Here is a 24331-nt window from a genome sequence, read left to right as displayed (position 1 = left end):
TCCCATGTAATGACATTAACAAGTCTGACACAAACATAAAAAGAAATTTTGTGCCTTTATTGGAATGGTGTTAGGCTTTAAATACACCAATTTCGATAACCTGATTATTTGGTTTTAATTAGAAATGACACTACAGAACTGCAATACTGGTCCAAGTCTTGTCTTTCTTTTTTTCTTTTATTTTTAAAGCAAGAGATAGAATGAAAACGCACCGAGTAATCAGAAAGCACTAGGCAGGCATCGGTTAATCCAAGATAGGAGCTTCTTAGTTCCAAAAGCAGTCGCATTGTATGGAACCCAGGATTTAGATTGGCTGTGATTTGCAACAACGAGTTGCAGGAATCACAATGACTTTTTCTGTTTTAATTTCTTTTTAAGATGGTCACTGGTAAATTCTTTTTTTCCCCTCAAATATTACAGTTTCTTTAATCCGTTTTTTTTTTTCCCTCAAAGTATAAAAAAGTAAGAAATATAAACAAACTCCAGCTTCGTACCCATGAGAGGGTACAACTGAAGCATTAGAGAGCTGACTATCTATACACTGTCAAATCCCATCAAATCTTGGATAATTCATTAATATACAAAATATCAGGGCACAGAAAGAACTAAAATCCACTTTGTTACGCACAGGTTCAAATAATCAATCTAAAGAAAAAAACGTGATCATTTTGGCTTTCCACTACATCCGCATGTTGAGACACTTATTAAAATAACCTTGTTTAATTGTGTTTGGTCTTTTCCTTACTGTCAAGTCATGTTTGTTATCTTAATACCGGCCATCAGACAAACAAGTAATCAGAAAGACTCCTCCCCACCTCCCTTTCCCTGACCCCTGCAAGGGTCAGCTTTAAGACATAACTCCAAACACTGGGTTGTGACGACAGATGCTAGGACCAATTTCTTCATAATCTTTTTTGGTATGGCATACTTGGTAGAATTCAGGCTGTAAAGGGGAAGAGAAAAAAGGTCAGTGGTGTTCACACCTCAGCTTAACAATACTAACATCTATAAAGCAAATGGGAAAAGAACTGAACTTCTAAGCCCCAAAATTAACCTCATTTGTCACACGGCCAAACAACAGCATGATCAATGTATACTATCACAAACCCAAAATCACCGTTAAAAAATATATATATATATCACTATAAAATTAATTCAGCTTTCATTTGCTCTTCCAGATCTTTGAAGCCTAATGCAAAAGCTTAGGGGGAATGGGTTAATATTTGTTACTCAAAAATCATCAGAAAATCCCCAACTCTATTTATTATGAACTAAATGAGAGATGAGAACTCCAAAAACACATATTCAGCTTTATAGCTAACTTACTGTGGAAGCAAGCATTGATCCTCCAAACCAAACGGCATATCTTTGCATATGGTGTGTAATGACTTGTACATCAATGGGCTTAGGCTATGGAAGAAAAATATACATGTATTCAAATATGTTCCTATAGGACTGTATATTCCAAGTTCGCCTCTCTCAAACTATCATTTACCTAAATGCTGGGTATGTAATTATACAATTATACTATCAGTTTTTCAGTTGTTCAACCCTGACTAAGAATAAAGTGATTTAGTAGCAAGAGCTATTTACATTATCAGACATTAAAAGCTACTTGCATTCCTGCTGGTTCCTCCTCTCTGATTACCCACCTTCTATTTTCTGCTTAAGTTCCTCAAAGCACTGTTTCTTCAATTGCAAGAAAAGACCCATAGTACTTACTCCTCTCAAAACACTTTATAGAGACATGCTTTTAAATTTGTCACTTTTTATTACTAAGATGCACTTAAAAATAGCATTGATTGAACTTGTCTAGTTATTTCAATAACTAGAAATGAGAAAATCCCTTCACTCTTGCCTAATAATAATAATAATAATAATAATAATAATTTCAACCTGCAGGTGTCTTATGTATTCTGAGTTACCAGAAAAAAAAATGTAAACATCAGATCATAGATCAAAAGTAGAAAGAACCCAAGTTAAGGAGATGCTTGTTAAATGCATTGGCTACAAGAACTAACCTTCAGTCTGCCGCCACTGAGTTCTTCACTAAGTTTCAGTCTGGCATCAACAGTTCTTTTCAAGTCTCGCTGTAAACGGCGCCCAAAGTCCCTGAACATGGTTGAGCCTCCAGAGAGGACAATATTCTGTTTAGAGTAAAAATAGATACATTGATTTTTAAACTGTATTCAATGTTTCTGAAAATGCACATCTCCAGCTCCATCCAGTTCTTAAATTCTAATTTTTTTTTTCCTAATCTCACTTATGTTGGCTCTTTTAAACAAATTTATAATCATACAGGTGTGCTTTTACCCTGTTTTAGATTATTTTACACCCGAAGCATGACAGAATATGAATTCTCAAAGAGGTTGTCTCATTTAAATTGTCTCTGATTTAGAATCCATATCTTATCTCATTTCTTTGGCTCAGATTTTAATTTCCATGATTTCATTACAATTTGACTTGAGCAATGAAACATCCCCTTCTGAAAAACACTTATGTGAACATACAGCCTTCTGCTTTCCAGAAAAAATGGTTTACTTTTATACTTTTAAAACACTTTCTTTCTTAATCCCAGTTTCCAGTAGATTTCAATACAAACCACCATCCTCCCAGAACAAGTACTAAAGAAATATAGCACTTCAGCTACTGACCTTATACAGAGGACGTCTAACATCAATGGGGCAATTCTGAATAACTTCATCTACTACTTCTGAGATTGGTTGCGTAAAGTCAGGATTAGCAAACTACAATCAAGAATAAAAACAGCAAAGTCAGCATGCAGAACCACATACAGAAAAGAAAGGAAGGCTAAAAATAAGGGGAAAAGAACAAACTGCCCTATTATATTGGGGCTGTAGTGAAAAAACTTATGGACTAGATAGATAAGCTGTATTTGCTGCCATTTTTAAAAGGTTTGAAAGAATATTAGACTTGAAGTATCTGTTTTGTCAGCTGTTCTCCTATATAGTTCTCACTAATCACAACAGATCAAAGAATACATGCACTTCCATATCACAAGCACTGAAGAAATATGCCCTAACAGGAAAAAATAACTTTTAGATAGAAAGGACTCAGTGCAGGGGATAGCTTTATTCTTCAGTTTTCCCCACAGTGGAACTGAGATTAACAATATCCAATATCTGGTATCTATTTAGAAACACGGATAAATTTTAAACTTGCATAAACATGCCAATAATTTACAAATGCTTTTTGTGGGATATCATCCACAACATCCAGAATGAAGTGAAGACAATTCGTATCAACTTACCTCAGGATGGAAAAATATCTCTGGCCCCAGGAACCTCTCATAGCCAACATCAATGGTAAATTCTTTCTTTGAGATAGCATTAATTCCAGTATACTGTTTAATCCACTTTGTACCATCTGTGTCATACTTGTTAAATTCTTTTACTAAGTCAGGGCAAACGTAACTAAAACGTTCCTGGAAAGTAAATATGTACAGTTCCAAAGTCACACAGTGTTTTCTGCTATTCTTTTTATTTTTAAAGCATACTTTTAAAAGCGTAGTCTTAAAAGCTTTGAAATTGGCAAATACAATCTGCCTCAAAAACAGCTGAACTGACATCTACAGCATACAGTCTGATGATGGCTCTGCTAGTAGAGACCATTTCTGCATAGCACTGAAAGCAGCACACTCTGCTGGGTTACTTATTTTTTTTTCCCTCCCCTCTCAATTTCTATAATGTTGAGAAATGGGTTCTAAAGTACACTGAAGCATTGCCATAGAAACAATGCTTAAGCCTACTTGAAGCTGAGTATCTTTCGAGATAGCTTTGTACTGTAAAATACAGAACACATCAATACTAAGCAAGAATAAGAGTAATTACAGCTCTTCACATTACACATCCCACTAAGAATACTTTCTCCTAACGTTACAGTAATAAAGGGGAAGAGTCAAGTGAAGATTGAAATCCTGGGCAAAACAGAATATAATTCAATAACACATCTTAAAATGCATGTATTTACTGTTATGTAGATATTTTTATATTCATTAGAAACAGTGATGTGAGGTGGATGGAAATGATTTTAAGAGAATGTACTTTCAATAACTGCTATCAAACTCCACTCTAGAACAAGCTTGACACTTGTGAAGTTCACACTACCTTCACTGCTTTAGCAGTTTCCAAGGATTGCTCAGGAGGAATTCCTACTTCTCTCTCTCTCAGCAGCTGTTGAATGAAGTATGTTATATCTCGCCCTGCGATTGGAATGTGTTTGATACAGCTGCCAATCACGTATCCTTCAGCCTGTATAAAAAAAGGAATTGGGAGAAAGATATTGATAAGCATTCCTTCCAACAAAGCTTAGAAAGGAGGGAGAGCCATAGAGTGTCAACTCCTATTCACTACCCGTGATCATGATATTTGAAGCCTTTAAGTTCCTGAGGTACCAAATAAGCAACAAAAACCCACACCTACAACCCCAGGAGCTATCTGACACTTCTCACGATTCCTAGCTATACATTAAGACTGTACGAATGAAGACTACAGAGAAGCTGAAGGGCAAACTATTCTCCTGTTAGGTTGTTTCTATAGCTCTTAAGTATACTTACCACAGGAATGACATGAGTAACACCATCACCACTGTCTATAACTGTGCCAGTCAGTGTCCGTTCTCCTACTTGTCGTGACGTCCAAGATGCAGCTAAAGCAAGGACAGCCTTGTAAAAGAGAACATAGAACACGATTCTTATAAAGACACTGCACTGCAGACGTCACAGCTTCCAGCATCATTTTCTGATAAGCCCCAGCTAATGAGCATTCCAGGTATTTATAAATGCTTTATTTTACATTAAATAGTACTTTCTTCCTCTTATCGCCAAGTTACAAATCTCCAGTTCTAGTATGATTCGCGACTGTTCTGCAGGTTATGAACAAATACCTCCCAGAATTATTTTACCCTTCCAAATCTAAAATCCACTAGAACTAAATAAGTGCCTGCTTAGGACAGCTTGAAGCGTTTCAGCATGCATTTCAGCAGGAAAAACCTTTGTCTGAAATCTTGTTTACTAAACAAATCCAATTAGTCTGCTTTCAATTTTCTCCCCTGTTGATGGAAACTTCCTCTGAACAGTTACTAACTAAAAGTGCTTGAAATTCTCTTGTGGTAACTTACAGCACGGAAAACTGATTTTGTAATGTGTGTATACAATAGCTTTCAAACAATAACAAAGACTGCAGAAGCATAGTTTTTGTCTTCTGATGCTTTTTAAGCATTTCCAATATAAAGACTCTTTTTGCTGCTTCATCTTGAACAGGACTCAGCTTTTAGCCTACAACCACAATTGTGGTGTGTTTTGTTTAAGGTGCAGCAAGATTTTTATATTGTGTCTAGAGTCCTAACTTCATACCTAGAGCTGAGTAACATACCTAGATAAACATCCAACAATGGAAATGGTAACTAGAAGCACAGAAGAATGCTTCAAGAGTCACTTAAGAGTTTAAATAACTCTGCTCTTTCTTACCTGAACAGCAATATATAGTCCTGGAACATTGAAAGACTCAAACATGATTTCAGCAGTATATTCTCTATTTTCTGGAGTATTTAATGGAGGTTCAGTCTATGAAATAAAGAAAAACATTTGACATGCATTCAGATCAAACATTTAAACTTCTCTCAAAAATCACCTAGAGCTAAATTTTGAAAGATGACTCATTCAAGAACAGCATGTAAAAATAGTCGAGTGCAAAGGGGGTTATTAAAGGCAAATGTTGTAATGAAGAAAATCAAGGAACACCCATGGCACGAACAGAATTACTGCAAGTCACACTGCAAAAGCACAATGCAAACAGAAAGAGCAGAAATGAGAAACAGAGTAATTACTGTTTAAGAATTTACATCAGTGGTCCTATCTATCCCTTGGTCAACTTATTATAATGCATGTTTCCAGAAAGAATCAAAGACCTTGCATTTGACATGTTTAGGTTTAAGTATGCAAAGTACAGATACTAAAGAAAATCAGAAATTCACTGAAGAAAAAAGCTACTTTTCTTCAAGAGGCAATGATTATAAAACTAAAGTTTATATCAGCCGTTGTAGAAATGTGTTTAACAGAGCAACAATGTGCTTAACAGCACACAATGATATAACTATAAATTTTGTATGAGTGCCATGCAAACAAGCAACCCTCTCCTCTAAAAGAGCATTTTGAATAGTACCAGAGAGTATCTGAGCAAAAGCATCTATCTTTTGTTGCATCAACCATGTAAGGGTAAAGACAGGAGGGAGTCAGACTCTTCATAAAGGTGGTACATCAAGAGGTCATGGAAACCAACAGCAACATGGGAAACTCTAATTACTTATTAGGAGGGAAAAAAAGGCAGTGTGAGGGTTGGTGAAGTAGTGGGAGACGAGCCCACATGTTATGGCACCTCAATGCCTGGAGATACTCAAAGCTTGGATGAAGGGCCCTGAGCAATTAGATCAAAGGGTGCAGTTGTATTAGTTTATATAACAAGAACAACCAACGCACTCAATTCCAAACTTGTGATCTAAAATTCAAACTTAAAAATACTGTTATTTCAATGGCTTTAAATGAAATGCTAAGGAACAGGAGAGACTTCAGAACATCTGACCTCAGTTCAGGCCTGACATGTCCACATATCACAATCAATCCTTCTGAACTTAATAAAGAAAGGAGACAAAATGTCACCCTAGATACACTATCCAGGTGGCAGTACTATAAAAAACAAAATTATTGCAATGACATGAAGTCAAAACATAGAGGTACCCAAATGCAAGCACCACTGCTGAGTTCAGTGGATAAAGAATAAAAGAGGGAGAAGACAGAGGTGCATTGGTGTGAAAATTAAGGAAGGAAAGAAAGCTTGCAGTTCAGACTCAATTTCAGCACTTTCAGAAAGCTGAAGAAATGTGAATATGATAAGCCAAGCGCCAGGGAAGTTTCATGTAATTTATATTTCCTTTATTTTTCAAGGTAAGCACATCCATATTTGAGAATTATTCCACAAATCAGCACAAAGTTCTTGTCATATACTATTTCACAGACACGACATAATTTTACCTACCAAAAGAAAATAATGGTCCTCGGGTTCTGCCCTTAAATACTTAAAGATTACTTGCTCCATAAACCTTTCCATCAGGTCCCAGTCTTCAACTATACCATGGCGGATGGGCCACTGTTACAGAACAATACCAAAATGTAACTGGAAACAAACTTAAAAACAATATTTTCAATTGCAATACAGGAACTTTATCAACATCTAAAAACCTTGCATTAGGTTGTCTCTATCCCAACCTGACATCTATTTGAAATTCTGATCACGGAGAAAACAACATATTAAGTGTTTCTCAGTGCAACAAAATGGTGGTACCGGGAAAAGTAATATGAAGATAAACCTTAGGATCCCCTTAGACCAGTATCCTGATTCTGATGTGGCTGATAGAACATCTCAAGGAGCAAGAAAGCATCTTCTATCTCCTCCCAACACTCTCTCGGCCACCCTTCATTTCAAAAGAAACACGCTGATATGAAATATTGTGTCCTCCCCACCCCCATCTTCCAATTCCCAGAGACTCCTGAAGGCCAGCAAAACTGACTTAATATCAAACGTTTACAATAGTTTCTAAGAAAATAAGATTACAGTTCAAAAAGCATTTACAAGCTTTGTACTGTATGCTTGATGATTTCTAACAGTATTGGAAAATCTTAGTGTCTCTCAGTACCTTGGTTGCGTAAGTTGGTTTTTCTATTGCTTCATCTCCAATAAAGAAGTCTAAATCATCAACGCCTTTCAAAACCCTTCGTTGTGCTTGATCAACCACTTTTGCTGATTCTTTGATAGCAATACCTTTAACAAAGAGAACAAATGATATTTTAGATTATACATCCAGCACTGAGAAAAACAGGAAACTTAATATTGTGAAATAGGAAAATACTGCAATTATATTCATCCTTTTGTTCTGGCACAAGCACAGAAAAGCCGATACACTAACAATTAGTACTATAAAACTCTTTTGCTTCAAGGAATAACTGGCAAAATTTAAGAGACAGCATGTTGGTAATTTATCCTTCCATAAAAATTGCTCATTATAAAGAACAGAGAAAAAAAAAAAGAAAAAAAAAAAAGGAGAAATACTGCTAAGGCTAAAAATGGGACTCAGGGAAGATGGATCAGTGATGAGATACCGCAAGAACACAGATGTTCTTTTCTCTCCTCTTTTACATCAGCTCCCAGACTGACCGGGTCACAGTGCCGGCAAAACCTACTGTATTTTTTCCGAGTCTTAAAATACCAGTGGGAAATTTGCAGAAATAAGAACCAAGCATTAATGTCCGCTCCTATTACTTAAATGTTGTCTTGTGAAAGCTCTCTCAAAGGCAGAATTATTTCAATCCTCACCTTCACCTAAGTGCTGCTTAACCAGAACCAAGCCAAGCTCAGAGCCTGGGTTCTGTGCAGCAACAGAAGGGCTGTGCAGCCAGTGAAAATGAAGTGTTGCAGAAAACTGAACAAATATAACAAAAAGCATTATTTTGAGCTCATCAGGAGGAAAACTGCATCATATCACAACTTCTGTAGCAGCCTACAGGAGAGGAGAGAGGAAGTAAGAGGGTGGGAGCCAAAAGCAGAGGGGTAGGTAAGAAGAAGCTGAAGTTGTGCAGAAGATGTTGCAAGGCCAGTGTTTGCCGCAAGCAAAAAACAGCTTCTTGCCAAATATTTTTCAGGGCTTGCAGACTCGGGGACAGCTTTGCTGTCCAGATGTATGTTATCTTCATGTAGTTTCAAGTAAGTCATCAGCTCTTGCCACAACATTCTAAAAGCTTTCACATCCCACAGGCTTCACCCTGAGAGAGCTCAACACACAGCTGGTCAGTGCTGGTAGTGAAAGTCAGAAGTGAGAAAAATAATCAGAATGGAGCACGAAAACACAAGCAGGAACATAAATCTTGCTTTAATGGTGCTGAAGGTAGGCAACACTCCAATATTATTGCAGGGCCTTTGGCACTGGTTGGCTTGGCACAAGAATATGAACATCCAGAAAAAAAAAGAAATTGTGTTTAACCACTATTCAATTATTTCCTCCCCTCCTTTTTAATATAAAGTCATCCAACACATCAATTATCATAGATAACTTCCATTTTATAGTAAGTTTGGAAAACTCCTGGCTTACTGAAAGTTGACTATTTTAACACAAGTCGGGACAACAGGGTTAAATGAAAGAAAAATCAAGCAAGACAAATGATCTGCCAAACCTTAAAAGCAGACAGCAATGAAAACAGTGAATGAGTTTCTTCAAAGAACTGACCGATTTTGTTCTCACTTACTTCACTATGTAAGCATTTGTCATCTCTACAGAAGCATATTCAGAATTAAGCCAAGACCACAATATAAAAGAGTGAGATAAAACTTTGTTAAGACCAGGAGCAAGTAAGATAAGCAGCAAGTGAGCAAGGGAGAAGGAATGCTGCTCTGACTGGTTCCACAGCAAGCAGTTTTTAAGAAGAAAAATAAACGTGATAAAACAAAGTGACCACATGGCCATTCCTGGAAATCAAAGAAGAAACCAAAATACATCTTAACTGTGGATAACATTAAGAAAACATACAGCATCAAAACACTTTGAGAAGACCCAGCATTTTGTAGCATTTGAATTTAATTGCTATTATACCCTAGTTTCAATTTCTCTACTGTGGAGAAAATCCTTCTGTGAAAATCACTTTTGGAAGCACGTTTTGTACCCACCCAGAGAGCCTGAACTACCAGAAGTTCTTTTCTGAACGGATTGTACTTAAGTGTTGTTACTTCCAACTCCTTTCCTGTTGTATTTACAAGGAAAATTGGGTGCACTGATTATTTCTTTTTACCAGGATGTAATACTCGAGTACTTTGGCTGAGGTGAACAATGACAAAATGCCAAGTAGTGTGGAAGGTCAGTAGGTGAAGCATCCCTTCAAGCGGCAGAAGCATTTCAGAAGACAGAGAGTGAGTAAATAAGCAGTTTTACATAGAATAACTAAAATTACTTTCACATCTGCAAAACATAATGAATTAAGTGACACAGCTGTAGTACCGAGATATACCTGGAAAGCATAACAGCTAAAGCCCTAGAGATTAAAACACTGTTTTTTTATTATTATTTTTCCCCTAGTTATGATTATCTAAAGTGTTTTCTGATCTATCAGCAGAGGAAGAACCTGTTAAAGATACAGCTGTGCTACTGTTTCACATTTGAAGTCAACTCCTTTGAGACTGAAATCCTATTAGTATGCTATTTTAATGAATGTATCTTCCTAAATTGAGGATTGGTTACAATAAGCAGTAGGTCTGAAAAGAGACAAAGTTGCTCATTTTTAACTGCTTATATGTATGGCAGGTGCCATTGCAAACATTGTCACTGCAAACTGTGAAGTGTAACATCAGTATTTAAATACAAGTATCAAATACTTACAGGAAGGAATAATGAACTGTGGCTCAGTGTTACCGGCATATCCAAGCTTCGTATACCTGTTAAGTCAAGAAAAGCTTAGGTTAGAATATTTAATGCCACAGATAAGATGACACTTTTTTAAAAGAAGGGAAGTTTGATCATTTTAATGTGGAGAGGCGTGTTCATTGGAAACCTTTTTGAGAGATAAAGCAATGCTTACTATTACAGAACACTGCTGAGTTCTACTCGAGTGGAACCGCACTACTAAACACCAAGTTTATCATTCAGTTTATCAATGCGTAGGAGCAAAATTAATCAGCAAAGTGATTGTTCCTCCCTGCTCAGCCATCAGCAGCTCCATAGCGTATTTCCATACAAATAACATGAGCTGTAGAAGTATTGTTGCAGCTGTCAATTGTAGGGGAAAAAATCCCCCTTGCCCATGGGCTGCCAGCCAGGTGTGGTGCAGAACTGGCACCACTCATACACAGAAAGAAAGAGGAACAGCTACAGACCTTTACTTACTGGAAGTATTACAAAGGACTGGAGCAACAAAAACAGACTGTAAATGTGTGAAGCAAAACACATATTGAATTTCAGTGACAGCCTGCATAGAAGTTTGACACAGACCAAACGGAGACTTCAGTTTCCTTATATTGATGGGTAGCTGTACCAACTGCATCAACTCCATCAGCAAAAGCAAGGAACACTACAGCAGTAACTCCACAATTCTCAGTAATGGAATACAAACCCAGTTGACTTTACACAGGGCAGTTGTAACTTTAATAACCCAGAAACCTGGGTCAACAATACAGCAAAACATGAGGCAACAGCTATAGTAACAAAGGTTGGGCTCTTCCAGGCTAGAGGAGCTTCACAGATTGCTGCCATGTTCCCAAACACCTACAGTTTCTACTGCTGACAATAACTGTGCATCAGTGCAGGGCCAGAAGTGCTATCAGGTGCTTATACGGGACCTCATCTAAAATGAAAAGCACTTTCAAGAGAAACATTTTAAAACCTATGAAATCCATCTTCTCTGACCTACTAACACGTTATAGAATCACAGAATATCTCAAGTTGGAAGGGACCCAACAAGGACCCCTGAGTTCACTCCTGCAAGAACAGTTTGGTGTCAAATTGATCAGCAGTAACTCGTACTGAAGAAGAAAAGGCAAAATAAAGTACTCAATGGAAGCGAGTTAAACACTGAGAAGAAACGTATACTTTGTGCATTATGTATTGCACACGCCTGAACTTGGGACAGGCAACTCACCCTTTGCAGACTCAAGTAATATGAAAAGTATTTTTGCAATTTGTCTTAGCCATCCAGTACCTAAAGGAAATCTCAAGTAAGAATTCCATAGTTTGATGCTTCTATAACCAGTCAATGCAGAATAAAGCTTTCCGTTCTGAAAGGAAATGAAGAAGGCCAGCAAATACTGACTCAGTCCCCCCACCTCACCATGCAAACCAGGAACCGCAGCACACAGGATTTCAAAGCTAATCCTGCAGAGGAACTTTGGACCCTGAAGGCTGCATACACCTCCCACTAAATCAGAAGTGCCTTCACAAGCAAAAAGCAATTTCACTGCTGGGCTGTTAAATTCCAATCTTTCAAGGCAAAGAAAAGCTGATCTGTTGCAGGTAACATACTGTTTGGTTGCTTGTGGTGTTGGAAACCACCCAGTGTACACACATCCAGCAAGCCGAAAACAGTCAAGTCGCATTTTGAAATAAAAAGACTGTATTCAGACATAAAATCAGCACATCTAAAAATACTATGGCCTACTCAGCAGGAAAAAAAAGAGTCTTCTGACACATGGAAAAAAGTTTCCCATTTTTAGACTTCCAAATAAGGAGAAAAAACACAAAGAAGAAAACCACATGGATTCTGATGCCTGAATAATAAAGCATTAGTGCAGCAGCTCTCCTATGTGGCTCCCAGTGCAATGGCTCACATTTCCAGTACATCACAGCTTCCTTGCCAGCCTATTCTCTCCAGCAGGATGTCAACATCACCTACCACAGGTCAGGGCAGTAACCCAGCCTGACCTTCCCCTTTGCCCTCTAAGGCCTTTCCCTGCCCACAGTGATTGGTGCCACTGGGCTCGGTGCAGTGCCAGGGCTGCCGCGGACATGGTAATGCACCAAGTGAACAACGAGCTTCAGCATCACATAACCACTTCCACACCTACTCAAGTATCAACGAGGTTAGAGGGGAAAAAACAGTTTAAAAATGCATAGAAGTGAATACAAATCCTCAGCCTTCTGAACGCATAGTCTAACAGAAGCTTTCTTTAACATACTGTTGTAAAAAGGAGTACTGCTCAGATTGATCTGATCTAGTCTACTGTTCTCATTTGAAGTTTTTAAATCATATAGAAAAAGAAGCTGTACCTTGGGCAAACTGGATTTTACACTATATGACTTCCACAAAGCAGCTCGCACACAGCAACGTGTGTCTGAGTAATGGATGATTCACAAGGGAACGAGGCACACCCTGTCTTATACTGAAGAAATGCTGATACTAGGATTGATAAGGCAGTACCAACAGGGAATCACATTTCCCAGCAAGTCACAGCTTTGCTTGTTGCTGCATGCACCAGAAAGGCAACAGGAGCACGTTCCTTGGAGGAAGGCAGACAGGCAGTCATAAGACGTAACTCAGTTTTCCAGTGCTGAATTGGAGGCGCTGAAGCTGTAGAAGAGGAAAGTCACAGTTTATAAGTTTTTAGCTGTCTTGTGTCTTCTGATAAAAAGCCGACTTCAAAAAGCCAAACTTTTCCAGGAAGGATGGAAGCTTTAGCTTTTATACACAATACCTCACCTGACTGAAAAGCCTGAACAAGCCTTTGCAGTTTTATTTGCTGCTTTTCTCCTTTCATCCTTCCCAAAATCCAAATGAGACTGAGAAACCTGGGAAGCAATTATTTCTTGAGCCCCCATTGACAGAAATGACAGGAAATAGATGGTGAAGCAGAGGAAAGCCATCCTGCCCCTTTAAAAAGCTCCAGCACCAGGTGCAAATTGCTTGAGCAGCAGCAGATCACCAGCAGTCCCCAAAGGAACTGATTATATTAGGAAAATGGGACTTGGCATTAATAAATTAGTTTACAATCTCTTTTCATGTGTCCTTGGTAAAATACAAGATAGCAAAAGTCTTTGGGATGAGTCACGCCCTTCACACCACTTTCTATCTTTAATGAATACGGATCATCTTTCACACATCACTGCTTCACTTTTTTAATAGCAACTGCTTAGATCAAGTTTTAAAGCATCTCTGGTCAGATGTTTTAAGGAATCAATAACGACAGCTGAAGAATTAGCTCTAGAAATGGAAAAACACAAGATTAGAAATGCTCTTACAATCTTACATCCTGCAGAGGTGTAGATGAGACACCATGGGGTGGTAAGGAGGGATATTTCCAAGACCAGCAGGATGTCCCAGAAATGAAAACAAAAATACAATAAGAAAGGTTAACATCTCTTAGCACACCTGGGTAAAGACAAAAAACTACTGTTCTGTTTGTCATTACCAGCTACATCTACAACTCAAAGTAAAGACCCCACTGCCGCATGTGTGAAACTCAGCTTGAAGAGATGATAAGGACCACAAAGTCATGGCCACACACAGAGGAGCAGAACCCTCAAGGTGCACACGAGGAGCACAAAGGCAGCAACACAAACTACAGGATGTTCGGAGCAAGTTCAGATGCATTTTAAAACCATCACCTGGAAAATCCTACTAGCAACACCCTGGAGAGGTGACAGCACTGCCATTCCGCACTGCTCTTAGCTTTACTAACATCTGGACTGAACAGAAGAGAACCTATTTCCAAATTTGTTCCATGTTTACACGCACCAGTAACTTAAATAAAAACCCACCAACCGCACTGAGAACTTGACTGCAGAAGCCCTCGTCATGTAAACAGCACGATGCATTTATCACGAGAAACTCCACGGTACAAGTGAGTCACAAGAAGCATACCTGGAATGTAGCCTGTGTTCAAACACGGTTGGGCACTGATGGTAAGAGCTCAGTGTGCAGTCCCAGTTTTATTTATACTTGTACTATCCAGTTCAGATATTTAATGCCAACACGTCCTTTAGCACAGAAAAGAGTTAGCTTTGCTTTGAGCACATGTTCTTCAAAGTGAGAGAAGCAAAAGGCCTTGGATGTTATCTTTGTATAACGAAAGCGGTTTGTGTTGGCAAAAGCAGAACGCTCTCTTTTTCCTTACTGCTTCCTTTGAGACCTTTCCACTAAATCATTTTAACAAGCATCTTAACAGTGCCTCTGTGTTACACCACACCCACACAACACAAACTGATATTGCTGGGGTCTTTTTTTAGTAAATTTGTTTTTAATTTGTATGTAATTTCTCCGAGTGCTTTTGACAGCCCGATTACTCCACGTGAAGTGTCCAAATAATGCAGAAACAACACCCCAAGTTCAGAAGTCATCGCAGCTAATCCCTCATGCTATAAATTCATTACAAGGAGGAGACTGACTTGGCAGTTTTCTGCATCATTTGCTCAAAATATGACATTAAAAAAAGAAAACAGATCAGCTATATGTAATTTTCAACAGCTGAAACAAGTAGGATCAGTTCAATCAAACGATTTTCAACTACACAGATCTTTGTGCCTGCAGACACTTCTCACCAGCACCTCCCAGCAGAAGGCCTGTGCACAATGGGCAGGATATTGAAGCCACAATGCAGAGAGAGCCACAGCTTACAGAACCCTGAGCAACTGGGATGTTCTTCCCAACAAGCACAGTGCAGCAGATAGAACCATAGAGTTACTTCAGGCTGAAAGAGAGAGAGATGATCATTTGTCCGGCCCTGAATCAATAAGCAATCTGCTGTCATCCCAACCACACCAGCAAAACTCCAGCAGCGTTATGCTGAAACCCAGCAGGCCAACAAGTCACAGCGAGGAGCTGAGCCCACAGCAAACCCTGTGAGATACTCTGGGCCCAGAACACTGCCCACCACCCCCAGCAGGTAGCCAGGTGTTTGATATCAGGAATACACTTGCATTAAAATACCAGTGTGTATGTGTTTCATGTTACACCACGCTTACTTCAAATGGCTTTGAATTAGAAACAGTTGTCTTGGAGAAAGATGCGCCCTACTGAGCTGTAGACAAAAATACATCACTGAGTTTTGGTTTAATAAGAAAAGCAGGCCTTATTTAGTGAGATCACACACATTCTCAAGTCTGCAAATGTGAAAGCAGTCAGACTGAAAGTTCTTGCAGATGATAAACAGCATGAGGAAACCTACAGCAAGTCATGACAAAAAAGTGAACATTGAAAAGATTGATGAGATGCTGCATCAACTTAATCATTACCATTTGGATTCATTCATTGGTAGCAGGATACAACTGGAATAGAGCATTAGCAGACAACCTCCCCGTGCCAAACACACCCAGCACACAGCTGCAGCCACTGGCAGCAATCACATGAGAATAATAAGGAGAAAAGAAGACCTGAGGAGAGGAGAAAAAAAGAAACCCAAGTTTACCCAGAGGTTTTTTCATGTCTAGGCTTAAAAATGCAAGCTCACGCTCAGAACAAGATGAACAATGAATCCTACCCTGCAGAATATCAGTGGATGATATAATGACTTTTCATATTGGATATAATCTTCTCTGGCAACTAATTCATTTAGAAGTTAAAGAAATACATCAGCAGAACACCTGGAAATGACAAACTTCACTCTTAAAAGTGCCTGTGTCAGAGTCATTTTGATCCCAAGTCTGTATTCAAAGCTGTATTTTCAAGGGTCTGCTCAGTGACACCCATTAGATCTGTACACTAATATAAGTCTGCTTTACTTCAATGACTACAACAAATATTTCCTTTATCTAAGCAAAGCAAAAGAACAAAAAATTCATTTCTGATTCTGATTTTATTTAGATTGCCTTCGCATTTAAATTTTTCATTCAAATCTTCAAAAGAATGTCCAAGTATTACAAGAAACAGTCAGAAATCCAAGCCTTTTTACATTTCCTAAAGAAATGATGATGTGATTTTTCAACATTCTGTTTCATCATGCTGAAATATTTGCTTTCATAAACTAAAAGAGCAACTGCAAAGCACCTTGTATGTGCCTATACAATAACACAGGAGATCGATTACTACTCAGGAAGTAGTAAGGTATTCCTGAATTCACTGAAACAATGTTTTCAGTGATTCAGATGCTCAAACACGCATCACATTCATGCAGCCAACATGCTTTCTGGGCAAAGCATCCAGCCAAAGTAATAACCATTGATCAAGCACACAGAATCACACAGAATGACCCGGGTTGGAAGGGACCTCAAGGATCATGTAGTTCCAACCCCCTGCCTAGCAGGGCCACCAAACATACACCTTTACTAGATCAGGTTGCCCAGAGCCCTGTCCAACCTGGTCTTGAACACCTCCAAGGACGGGGCAATGGAATTCCTATATACAGAAAAAGGGACATAAAGGAGACTGTGCAAGTAAAGAATACACATTTCAAACCCAATTCCAGCGACTCTTGATCATACTGCACTTCCTTGTGTTTATAGCATAACATGGATGGTGAAGTACTACATTAAGAGACAACAGACGTCACCATGGATCCACAGAACCCATTGACAATTATTTAAAACAGTTTGATTTTGGTGGTGGTGTGTTTCTTTTTAAACCACAAAATTCAATCCAGCATAACACCTTTTTTTCATACTAAGGATGAAGCATTTCCTCCTCATGACCACTCATTCGCTGGCAAGCAAAAGATGTTCTTAAAATCCTGGAAGGCTATTTTTCCATATTCCATTAAGGAATGACTTTGTTCATGCTTTCCATTCTGAAAAATGACTTCTGGGATGACACAAAGTAGAGAAAATGATCCCAAAAGAGAATGCTTTCATGAACACTGGAAGCCCTGAAAGGTCAGGACGAGACATCTAATGGAAATGTTAACTGTTAGGATATCATAGTGCAGCAATAATACATAATATAGGAGTTAAGGTTTGAAAATCTGTAGAAATAGCCCATGTTTTAATGTTTGGAAAGTCTTTTCAAGGCCTGACAAAGGATAAACTTTAAGGAAATTTATGTCATGTATCTAAGATGTTAAAATAGCATGGTTAAAAAATGGTTTTATAGCACTGGATTTCTTACTTCATAATTGCTGCCTATTGAAGATGATTAGATTTCATGGATCTCACGCACTGACACTACCAGGTCAAAACCAAAAAGAGAAATAGAGCAGCGCTGTCTTGTCGTAATTTTTTCCTTATATAAAACCTTTGTTCTACTTAAGAGTATGAGGATACACAGGTGTTGCATGAAGATTAACCTGAGAAGTAACTGCTCTGCTGTACACACCCCCACGGAACTCACAATAAACAACACTCCGGCATCTCTGAAGTATCACACACTGCAGATCAACCTTCCTGTATTTGTAGGAAAGCTGCTTACAGGAACTCCCAAGGAAACTCTCAGGGAGCTTCAAGACAACTTGGAAATGCTGAGCAGCCTCCATCTCCCCAGCTCTCTGCTGGCCTCAAGGGCCTTAAGTACTCTGTGTGAACAGCATAGCACGGCTTCCTCAAACCAGCTCTGAAACCTTCAATTCTCCCCAAGTGTGCAGGAGAGAAAAGGAAGAAAAAACAACACGCTCATTTCTGTAGCCTGAATAATGGAAGTAAAGCATGGGACCTGCCAGGCACGTCAGAGGAGACACCAGAAAGCAACTACAATAGATATTTCCCACGCAATCACATAAGCCCATTTACTCAGAGGACTAACATACACAACCATGCCTACAAAACAAATTCTGGGGTACACTAAGAAAAAGTTACTGACAACACACAAATACGGGTTGCTGATGGATCCACCTGAGAGCTACAACTGCATAAAGCCCACTGAAAACAGAAGGTACAGAAAATACAAATGCTTCCCTACAAATTGCTTTCACTGCTAAAATTAAGTTCTCATGTTGGGCCCACCATAGGTTACACAGCCACTTCAGTGCAACTGTAGAGCCGTTAATTTGAACGGCTGCAATTAGCTGCCACCCAGATGGGCTAATTCAGTGTTACACGAGTTCATACTAAGAACAAAATAAGTCTACAACACTTAGAGAAAGACAGCTAAATCCTAGATGTCAACCTAATCGAGCTCAATTCTGAAGTGGCGTAGGAAGAGCTTTTAATCACGATCTCCAGGCTGCTTTGTGCTCACCCATCGAGACTTCAAGAATGACTGAAACACACAAGAAGACTCCAGCCCTAAGAGGCTTTTCCTTTCTTTGATGTTCTGTTCATACACCGTGTGGATATAAATCCTTTCTTTTCTTCCTGCATTTTAAAATGTACACAATCCTTATCCTCCCCACACAAAACATTAAGTATAATTCATGGCATAATCATAATAATCAGTGTTTGAAACTGAGAACTGGAACTCCGGACACCTAAAATACAAGTGCTACTTCCCAGCTCACTGTTGAGGGGTCCTGGTGCCTGCATTTTGGGGAGAGAACAGAAAGAAAGGTATTCAACAGCCAAGTTAAATCACATTCAGTATTAACATGGACAGCGGCTTCCTGACAGTAACATCTACAACCCTGTGTTACAGACGCAATATACTTAAAACTAAGCCAGGAGACAGTATTAATTATAGAAAGAAATGACCGTTTTTAACAGCTGCTTTGAACTAATTGAGCTCTTCTGATATGTCATTTCCCCATCTGTAACCTCGTTACGTAATTAAGGAGAAGCAGCTTCAAATAAGTAGGTTTTCTCAGGCAGCAGTCAGGTATTTACCTGCTCTTACTAGGCACCCATTACCTTGTTTTCTAGATAGCAGGTTTGGTCAAGCAAAGAATGCACAGGAATTTGTCAAGAATGCACCTCTCTAAATAACAAGTGTAACACTGGAAGAATTATTGCTGCACCCATAATCTGACTGCCAATGCCATTGACTTCACCCATTTGCCAGCTCCAGCTGCATGACGTGCACCTGGACCGTCCCTAAAACATCTGACTGTTAAAACATCAGAGAACAGGTAGGGCGCTCTCTCCCTAACCCTTTCTGTGCTCTGTTCCCTTCATGCTTTGTAAGGGGTTCTTAACATATGGCTAAATCTGTGCAGGCTGATGCTGAGAAGCACAAGTGCCCCCCCCCCCCCTCACCTTTCTCCTTCCCCTCAACATTAGCTGGTAAAAAAGAAAACACACCAACCACTCATCTCAAACTGCACCAGATGAACCCATACCTACATGCATGAATGACATGCAGGAAGATCTGCTCTCCAAAACATCCCGTAATTATTGGAAAACTTGGGCACAAAAATCTTGCCTGCTCTTAACAAGAGTTCCTTTCAACCTTTTTGTATTGGTTATACTTCCTAAGTCTCTCCCCTTGTTCTCAGTGTCTCTCTCTAACTTGTCTTGCCTACCAAAATCAAAGGGACAATGCCATAGCTGAGACCTCAGGTGATCTGCACAGAGCACATACACATAGTGTGTGTGTAACAACCTTGCTTATACACACCAAATGAGATGGAACAGGGAGGGGTGCAATGGAAGAAGCAGTCATTGCGATTATGCTACCACATCCTATTTCACTACTACTACTTCACTCCATCCTTTTCCATGCTAGTTTCCCCTTTGTCTCAGGAGTTCATTTTGTTAATTGACCACTTCACATCTTCACCTACTGACATTCTAACATGCCAAATTCTCCGTCAGCTTCCAAAAGTTCAAGTCTCCATCCACAATTCAGCACAACGGAACTTCAAGAAAGGGGAACCTGGCACTATGAGATGCATCAGAAACAGAAGTAGTAGTAGAACCATTTTCAAAGTAACGCAGACCGATGGTAAAACAGCACATCGGAGAGATCTCTGAAGAACAAAATAAAGTAGGGAGATGTGGTCAGCAGCACATAACAGAACATTAGAGCATGTCCTGCACAATGAGGTTGACTAATGGCGCACTTACGTGCTGACTCTCTCCAGGAAGATATGTTCTTAACATTCAGGTCCCTCGGTAAGCCTCTCACATCAAGAGAACTGTGTGGTTCCTTGCACAGCTGAATTCTGCTGCGCTGCTTCTGGCTAGCATCACTGGAAGCTCTGATCAAATTGCCTGACTCTAGCAATTACAACCTCTACTTTCAACCCTCCCCACCATGCCCACTAACCATGTCACTCGGCAGCAAATCTCCACAGCTCTTGGCTCAATCATCTCCCAGGGCAGCCCATTTCAATTCATTATCACTCTTTCAGAGAAGCAGCTACCCAATACCCAACCTGAACCTCTACTAGCAGAACGTGAGGCTGTCACATCTCATTCTACTGCTCACTGCCTGGGAGAAGAGGCCAAAGCATCATATGATGCCTGTATGCTTCCAATACATGCAGCCACACGCTCTCATTCCTGCTGTGTTTATCCCACAAAATGCGCAGGTTTTGCTCTTGCTCTAACTACAAACATGACTTCTCCACACAAATGTTAAACATATAGATATTACATAGACACTGCTCTTCTTGCATGAGACTTACTAATGTCTTAAACCAAATGGATTCTCTGGTAGAGAAGATGAGGATGTGCTTTCAGTTCCAGATGAATATATATATGAAGTGGCCTGTTAATTTCTACCCCTAGGTTGCATTCACCCAGAAACTTCCCCCATTACTTGCAGGAAGACGGACGAGAAACAAAACAGAAAGCCAAGTTTCAGAACCACCAGCGCTAGTCAAAGAGGAAGAGCTCAGCCCATACACCGGTACTTCTCTTCCCAATAAGAACCCAGTGCAGAAGGGCTCAAATGAACCATTCTATCTGGATAACCGCACTACAGAGAGCGGCTGCGATGTGGTTTTCACTTCCTGAGCACTGACTGCTGTGAGCAGCCCAGTGACCCCCAGCAGCACCCAGGCCGTGCTGTAGCTCTGCAGGGCACCCAGCCCCCGTCATAGGGCTGGAGGGGCCGAACCCCCGGGGCTCCCACCCCACAGGGCCGTGCTTCACACAGCACATCGCCGGCATCCCATCCTCTTCACCTTTTAACGCGCTGCTAAATAAAAAAAGAAGAGTTTCTAAATCGGATTTGCTTCAGGTTTGACACTGAAAAAACTGCCTTATAAGGTATAAAAGCCTGAAAGCAGGAAGAGGCTTTGACAAAACTAAGGAAGTTCCTCTGCGCTTGCTCACTGGCGGGGGAGGGGTTCTTTTTCTTTTTTTTTTTTTTTTTTTCCCCGTTTCACTGATAGAAGTAACACAGAATAAATGACATGAAAAAATCACCGCCACGAACACGCGGCCGGGCGGCAGCTCCGAGCGCAGCGCTCCGCATGGACCACCGCCCTCAGCGGGGCTCCCAAGCACCGCGCCCTCAGCGCTGCGGGCAGCGGGCACAGCCCCCCGCGGCCTCCCCTCCAACAGCGGATGGGGAGCGGGCAGCGCTACTACCCCGCCCGGCCCGGCCCTCCCGTACCACCGCACGCCCCTCGCCGCCATCTCCGGCGGCGGCGGCTGCCCCTCCCCGCCGGCTCCGAGCTGTCAGCGGCGCTCACCCCGTGCCGCAGTCCACCACACAGGCCGGAAGCCGCCCTGCCATGCTCCTCGGTAGCGACGGTGCTGGGGACGGCGGGCAGCCCTGGGCGCGCTCCGGCTCCGCTCGGCTCCGGCTCAGGGGGCGAGGGCACTTCCGCAAGGCGGACGCTCCTCCTCCCTGCGCCCGCACGCACGGCCCGGCGACACCAAGATGGCTGAGCCGCCCCTCCCTGCGCGCTACGGCGGAGAGGGCGGGCGCGACAAACCCATCGCTGACGTCCGATCTCGTTTTAAATGGTTTTAAGTTAAAAGAGGGAAGATTTAGGTTGGATGTTAAGGGGAAGTTCTTCACTAGGAGAGTGGTTAGACCATGGAACAGGCTGCCCAGGGAGGTTGTGGATGCCCCGTCCTTGGAGGTGTTCAAGACCAGGTTGGACGGGGCCCTGGGCAACCTGATCTAGTAAAGGTGTATGTTTGGTGGCCCTGCCAGGCAGGGGGGTTGGAACTACATGATCCTTGAGGTCCCTTCCAACCCGGGTCATTCTGTGATTCTGTGACTGTATTTTAATGCCTGAAAGCTGAGAGAAGGCGGGACAGGCCTCTGTGATGGGAAGAGAGTGCTAAAAATGACAAGAGGATGGCTTCTTCATCCACCACCAGTGACGGCTGTAGATAACTGCCCCTAGTAGGGCATGAAGAGCCTTCTCCATAGACACGGTCATCAAAGGGCAAATGCAGAAGTCTCACTCTTTCTTCTGCTTTTTTTTTTTTGGTGTTTCCAGAAGTGCTACAGATGCTCTCTGGCTTCCTTCAGCACTGCTCACAAGCAAAACACTTCCGTGGGAGAGAACCAGATGCAGCTGACTGCCCACCGTCCTGCTTCCCTTCTGAGATTTGAGTCCCTCAGGCACCTCTTTACTCACAGGCATCCAGAGGAGCAGTCTGAGGTCCCCTTCCTACCCTGCTGTCCATTAAATAAGACCTCTATGCTGCTATCTCAAACCACAAAGCATGGGCATTGCCCTGGTCAGCCCTCCCAGCAAAACTACCACAGGGATGGATGGCATCCATCCCCCCGTTGGGTTTGGTCATAGGCCCGGGGCAGTGCTTTGAGGCAGGCTGGGAGGTGAGGCCTTCAGGTGAAAAAAAACAACAAAAACAAACCAACAAATAAAAAGGTATTTGAAAAGTCACTCTTTTCCTTTCCACCTTTCACAGTGCTTTGGTGTCTGAAAGACAGGCTGCTGTGATCAACAGATCTGGCCCCATAATATTCTGTACACGCACACTATTTTTGTTTGCTGTCAATACATTTTAACGTTTCAGCTCATGTGATATTGTGGGTTTTTCTCTGTACTTTACTTGCTGTTACAGCCTTTGCAATAGGAGGGTGCTTTTGGTGGTGTAACATGATGTCCTGCCAAAGACAAAATTGGTTACCTATCCAAAGAAGGAGCTATTAAGGCTCACAGTTTCCTTAATGGGACTTAATGGCTTTAAGTAATGGCCCTTAATGACTTTAATCAGCCTCACCGGGGGCCTCCACCCACACTCCCTGCCCTTGGGTGCAGGAGCCACATAAAAGCCCTGGGCTGTTAGCTCGTGGAGCTTCGTTGTATTGAGTTTGTGGTTTGACCATGGCTTCCTGGTTTATATCTTAAGCTTGTTTTCCCTGCGCATCACTTGATCGTCCTGGTGATCATAGGACTATCTCTGCCTTTGGTTGCTATTACTGCCACTGTTTGTTATCTGCAGGTTGACCTTCTGGTTTGATTTTGGACCTGTCCCAGGAGGTTGTTTGGTGATGCGGATTCTCCACTTAAACCTGGTAGCCATCTTTGGGTTTGCTCAACTCACCTCACTAGGTATGGTGAGATACACTCTGGGTAGTGGGTCCCTTGCCCTGTGGATTGTTATTGCACTTGGTTCTGTTTCCCTTAGGGATGCCATCAACCATCCATGCTTCCTTGTTCAAGTATTGGTACCCCTTGCTTAGATTAAACTATCTTTAAAATAAGGATTATCTCATTCCTTGAATCACTCCTATTGTGGGATTAGGCAAGAGTCAGAACCAATGCAAACAGAAGGGTTAACATATCGTCCTTGGGGTTGAGAGTGGAGGGAACAAGACATCCGTTTTTGTAGCTGCTAGAACAGTTCACTTACAGAGTCAAGCTACCATCTGGCTTCTGAGCGCTGCCATGTATTTCTGAAGAACACAAGGGATGGAGATACTCAGAATATTAATGTTTTTATTTTAATATCAAAGCAAATTATGAATAGAACAGCCTGAGTCAATTTACAGATGATGAAAGGGATTTCTGAAGGATATCTGTGGGCTGTTCTGTGCTAGAATATGAAAAAATTA

At 40.9% G+C, this 24331-nt stretch overlaps 2 protein-coding genes across 6 annotated transcripts; one reads left to right on the top strand and one right to left on the bottom strand.

Moving 5' to 3' along the window:
- Positions 1–36: 36 nt before the first annotated feature.
- Positions 37–22100, bottom strand: ACTR3 (actin related protein 3). Of its 4 annotated transcripts, none has more exons than XM_015868992.3 (12): positions 21984–22100; positions 10438–10493; positions 7711–7835; positions 7053–7163; positions 5489–5584; positions 4577–4684; positions 4128–4271; positions 3272–3445; positions 2655–2747; positions 2022–2147; positions 1327–1410; positions 37–943 (listed from the first exon to the last, which is right to left on the bottom strand). In XM_015868992.3, the coding sequence occupies exons 1-12, from the start codon at positions 22025–22027 to the stop codon at positions 848–850; spliced, it is 1257 nt and encodes a 418-aa protein (XP_015724478.1). In that variant the 5' UTR covers positions 22028–22100; the 3' UTR covers positions 37–847. The 4 variants fall into 4 exon arrangements, with proteins under 4 accessions (XP_015724478.1, XP_085408341.1, XP_085408342.1 ...); XM_085552215.1 differs by lacking the exon at positions 21984–22100 and adding an exon at positions 21419–21471; XM_085552216.1 differs by lacking the exon at positions 21984–22100 and adding an exon at positions 12817–13117.
- LOC146760054 (uncharacterized) lies at positions 21651–23156 on the top strand. 2 transcript variants are annotated; one of them, XM_085552218.1, is made up of 2 exons: positions 21651–22393; positions 22746–23156. In XM_085552218.1, the coding sequence occupies exons 1-2, from the start codon at positions 21702–21704 to the stop codon at positions 22825–22827; spliced, it is 774 nt and encodes a 257-aa protein (XP_085408344.1). In that variant the 5' UTR covers positions 21651–21701; the 3' UTR covers positions 22828–23156. The 2 variants fall into 2 exon arrangements, with proteins under 2 accessions (XP_085408344.1, XP_085408345.1); XM_085552219.1 differs by having other exon boundaries at positions 21651–22260; positions 22746–22995.
- The last annotated feature ends 1175 nt before the right edge of the window (positions 23157–24331 follow it).

The sequence above is a fragment of the Coturnix japonica genome, chromosome 7 (assembly GCF_054131305.1).
Source record: "Coturnix japonica strain WE chromosome 7, WE-NBRP24, whole genome shotgun sequence".
NCBI lineage: Eukaryota > Metazoa > Chordata > Aves > Galliformes > Phasianidae > Coturnix > Coturnix japonica.
This window is presented reverse-complemented; position numbering and strand designations above follow the sequence as displayed.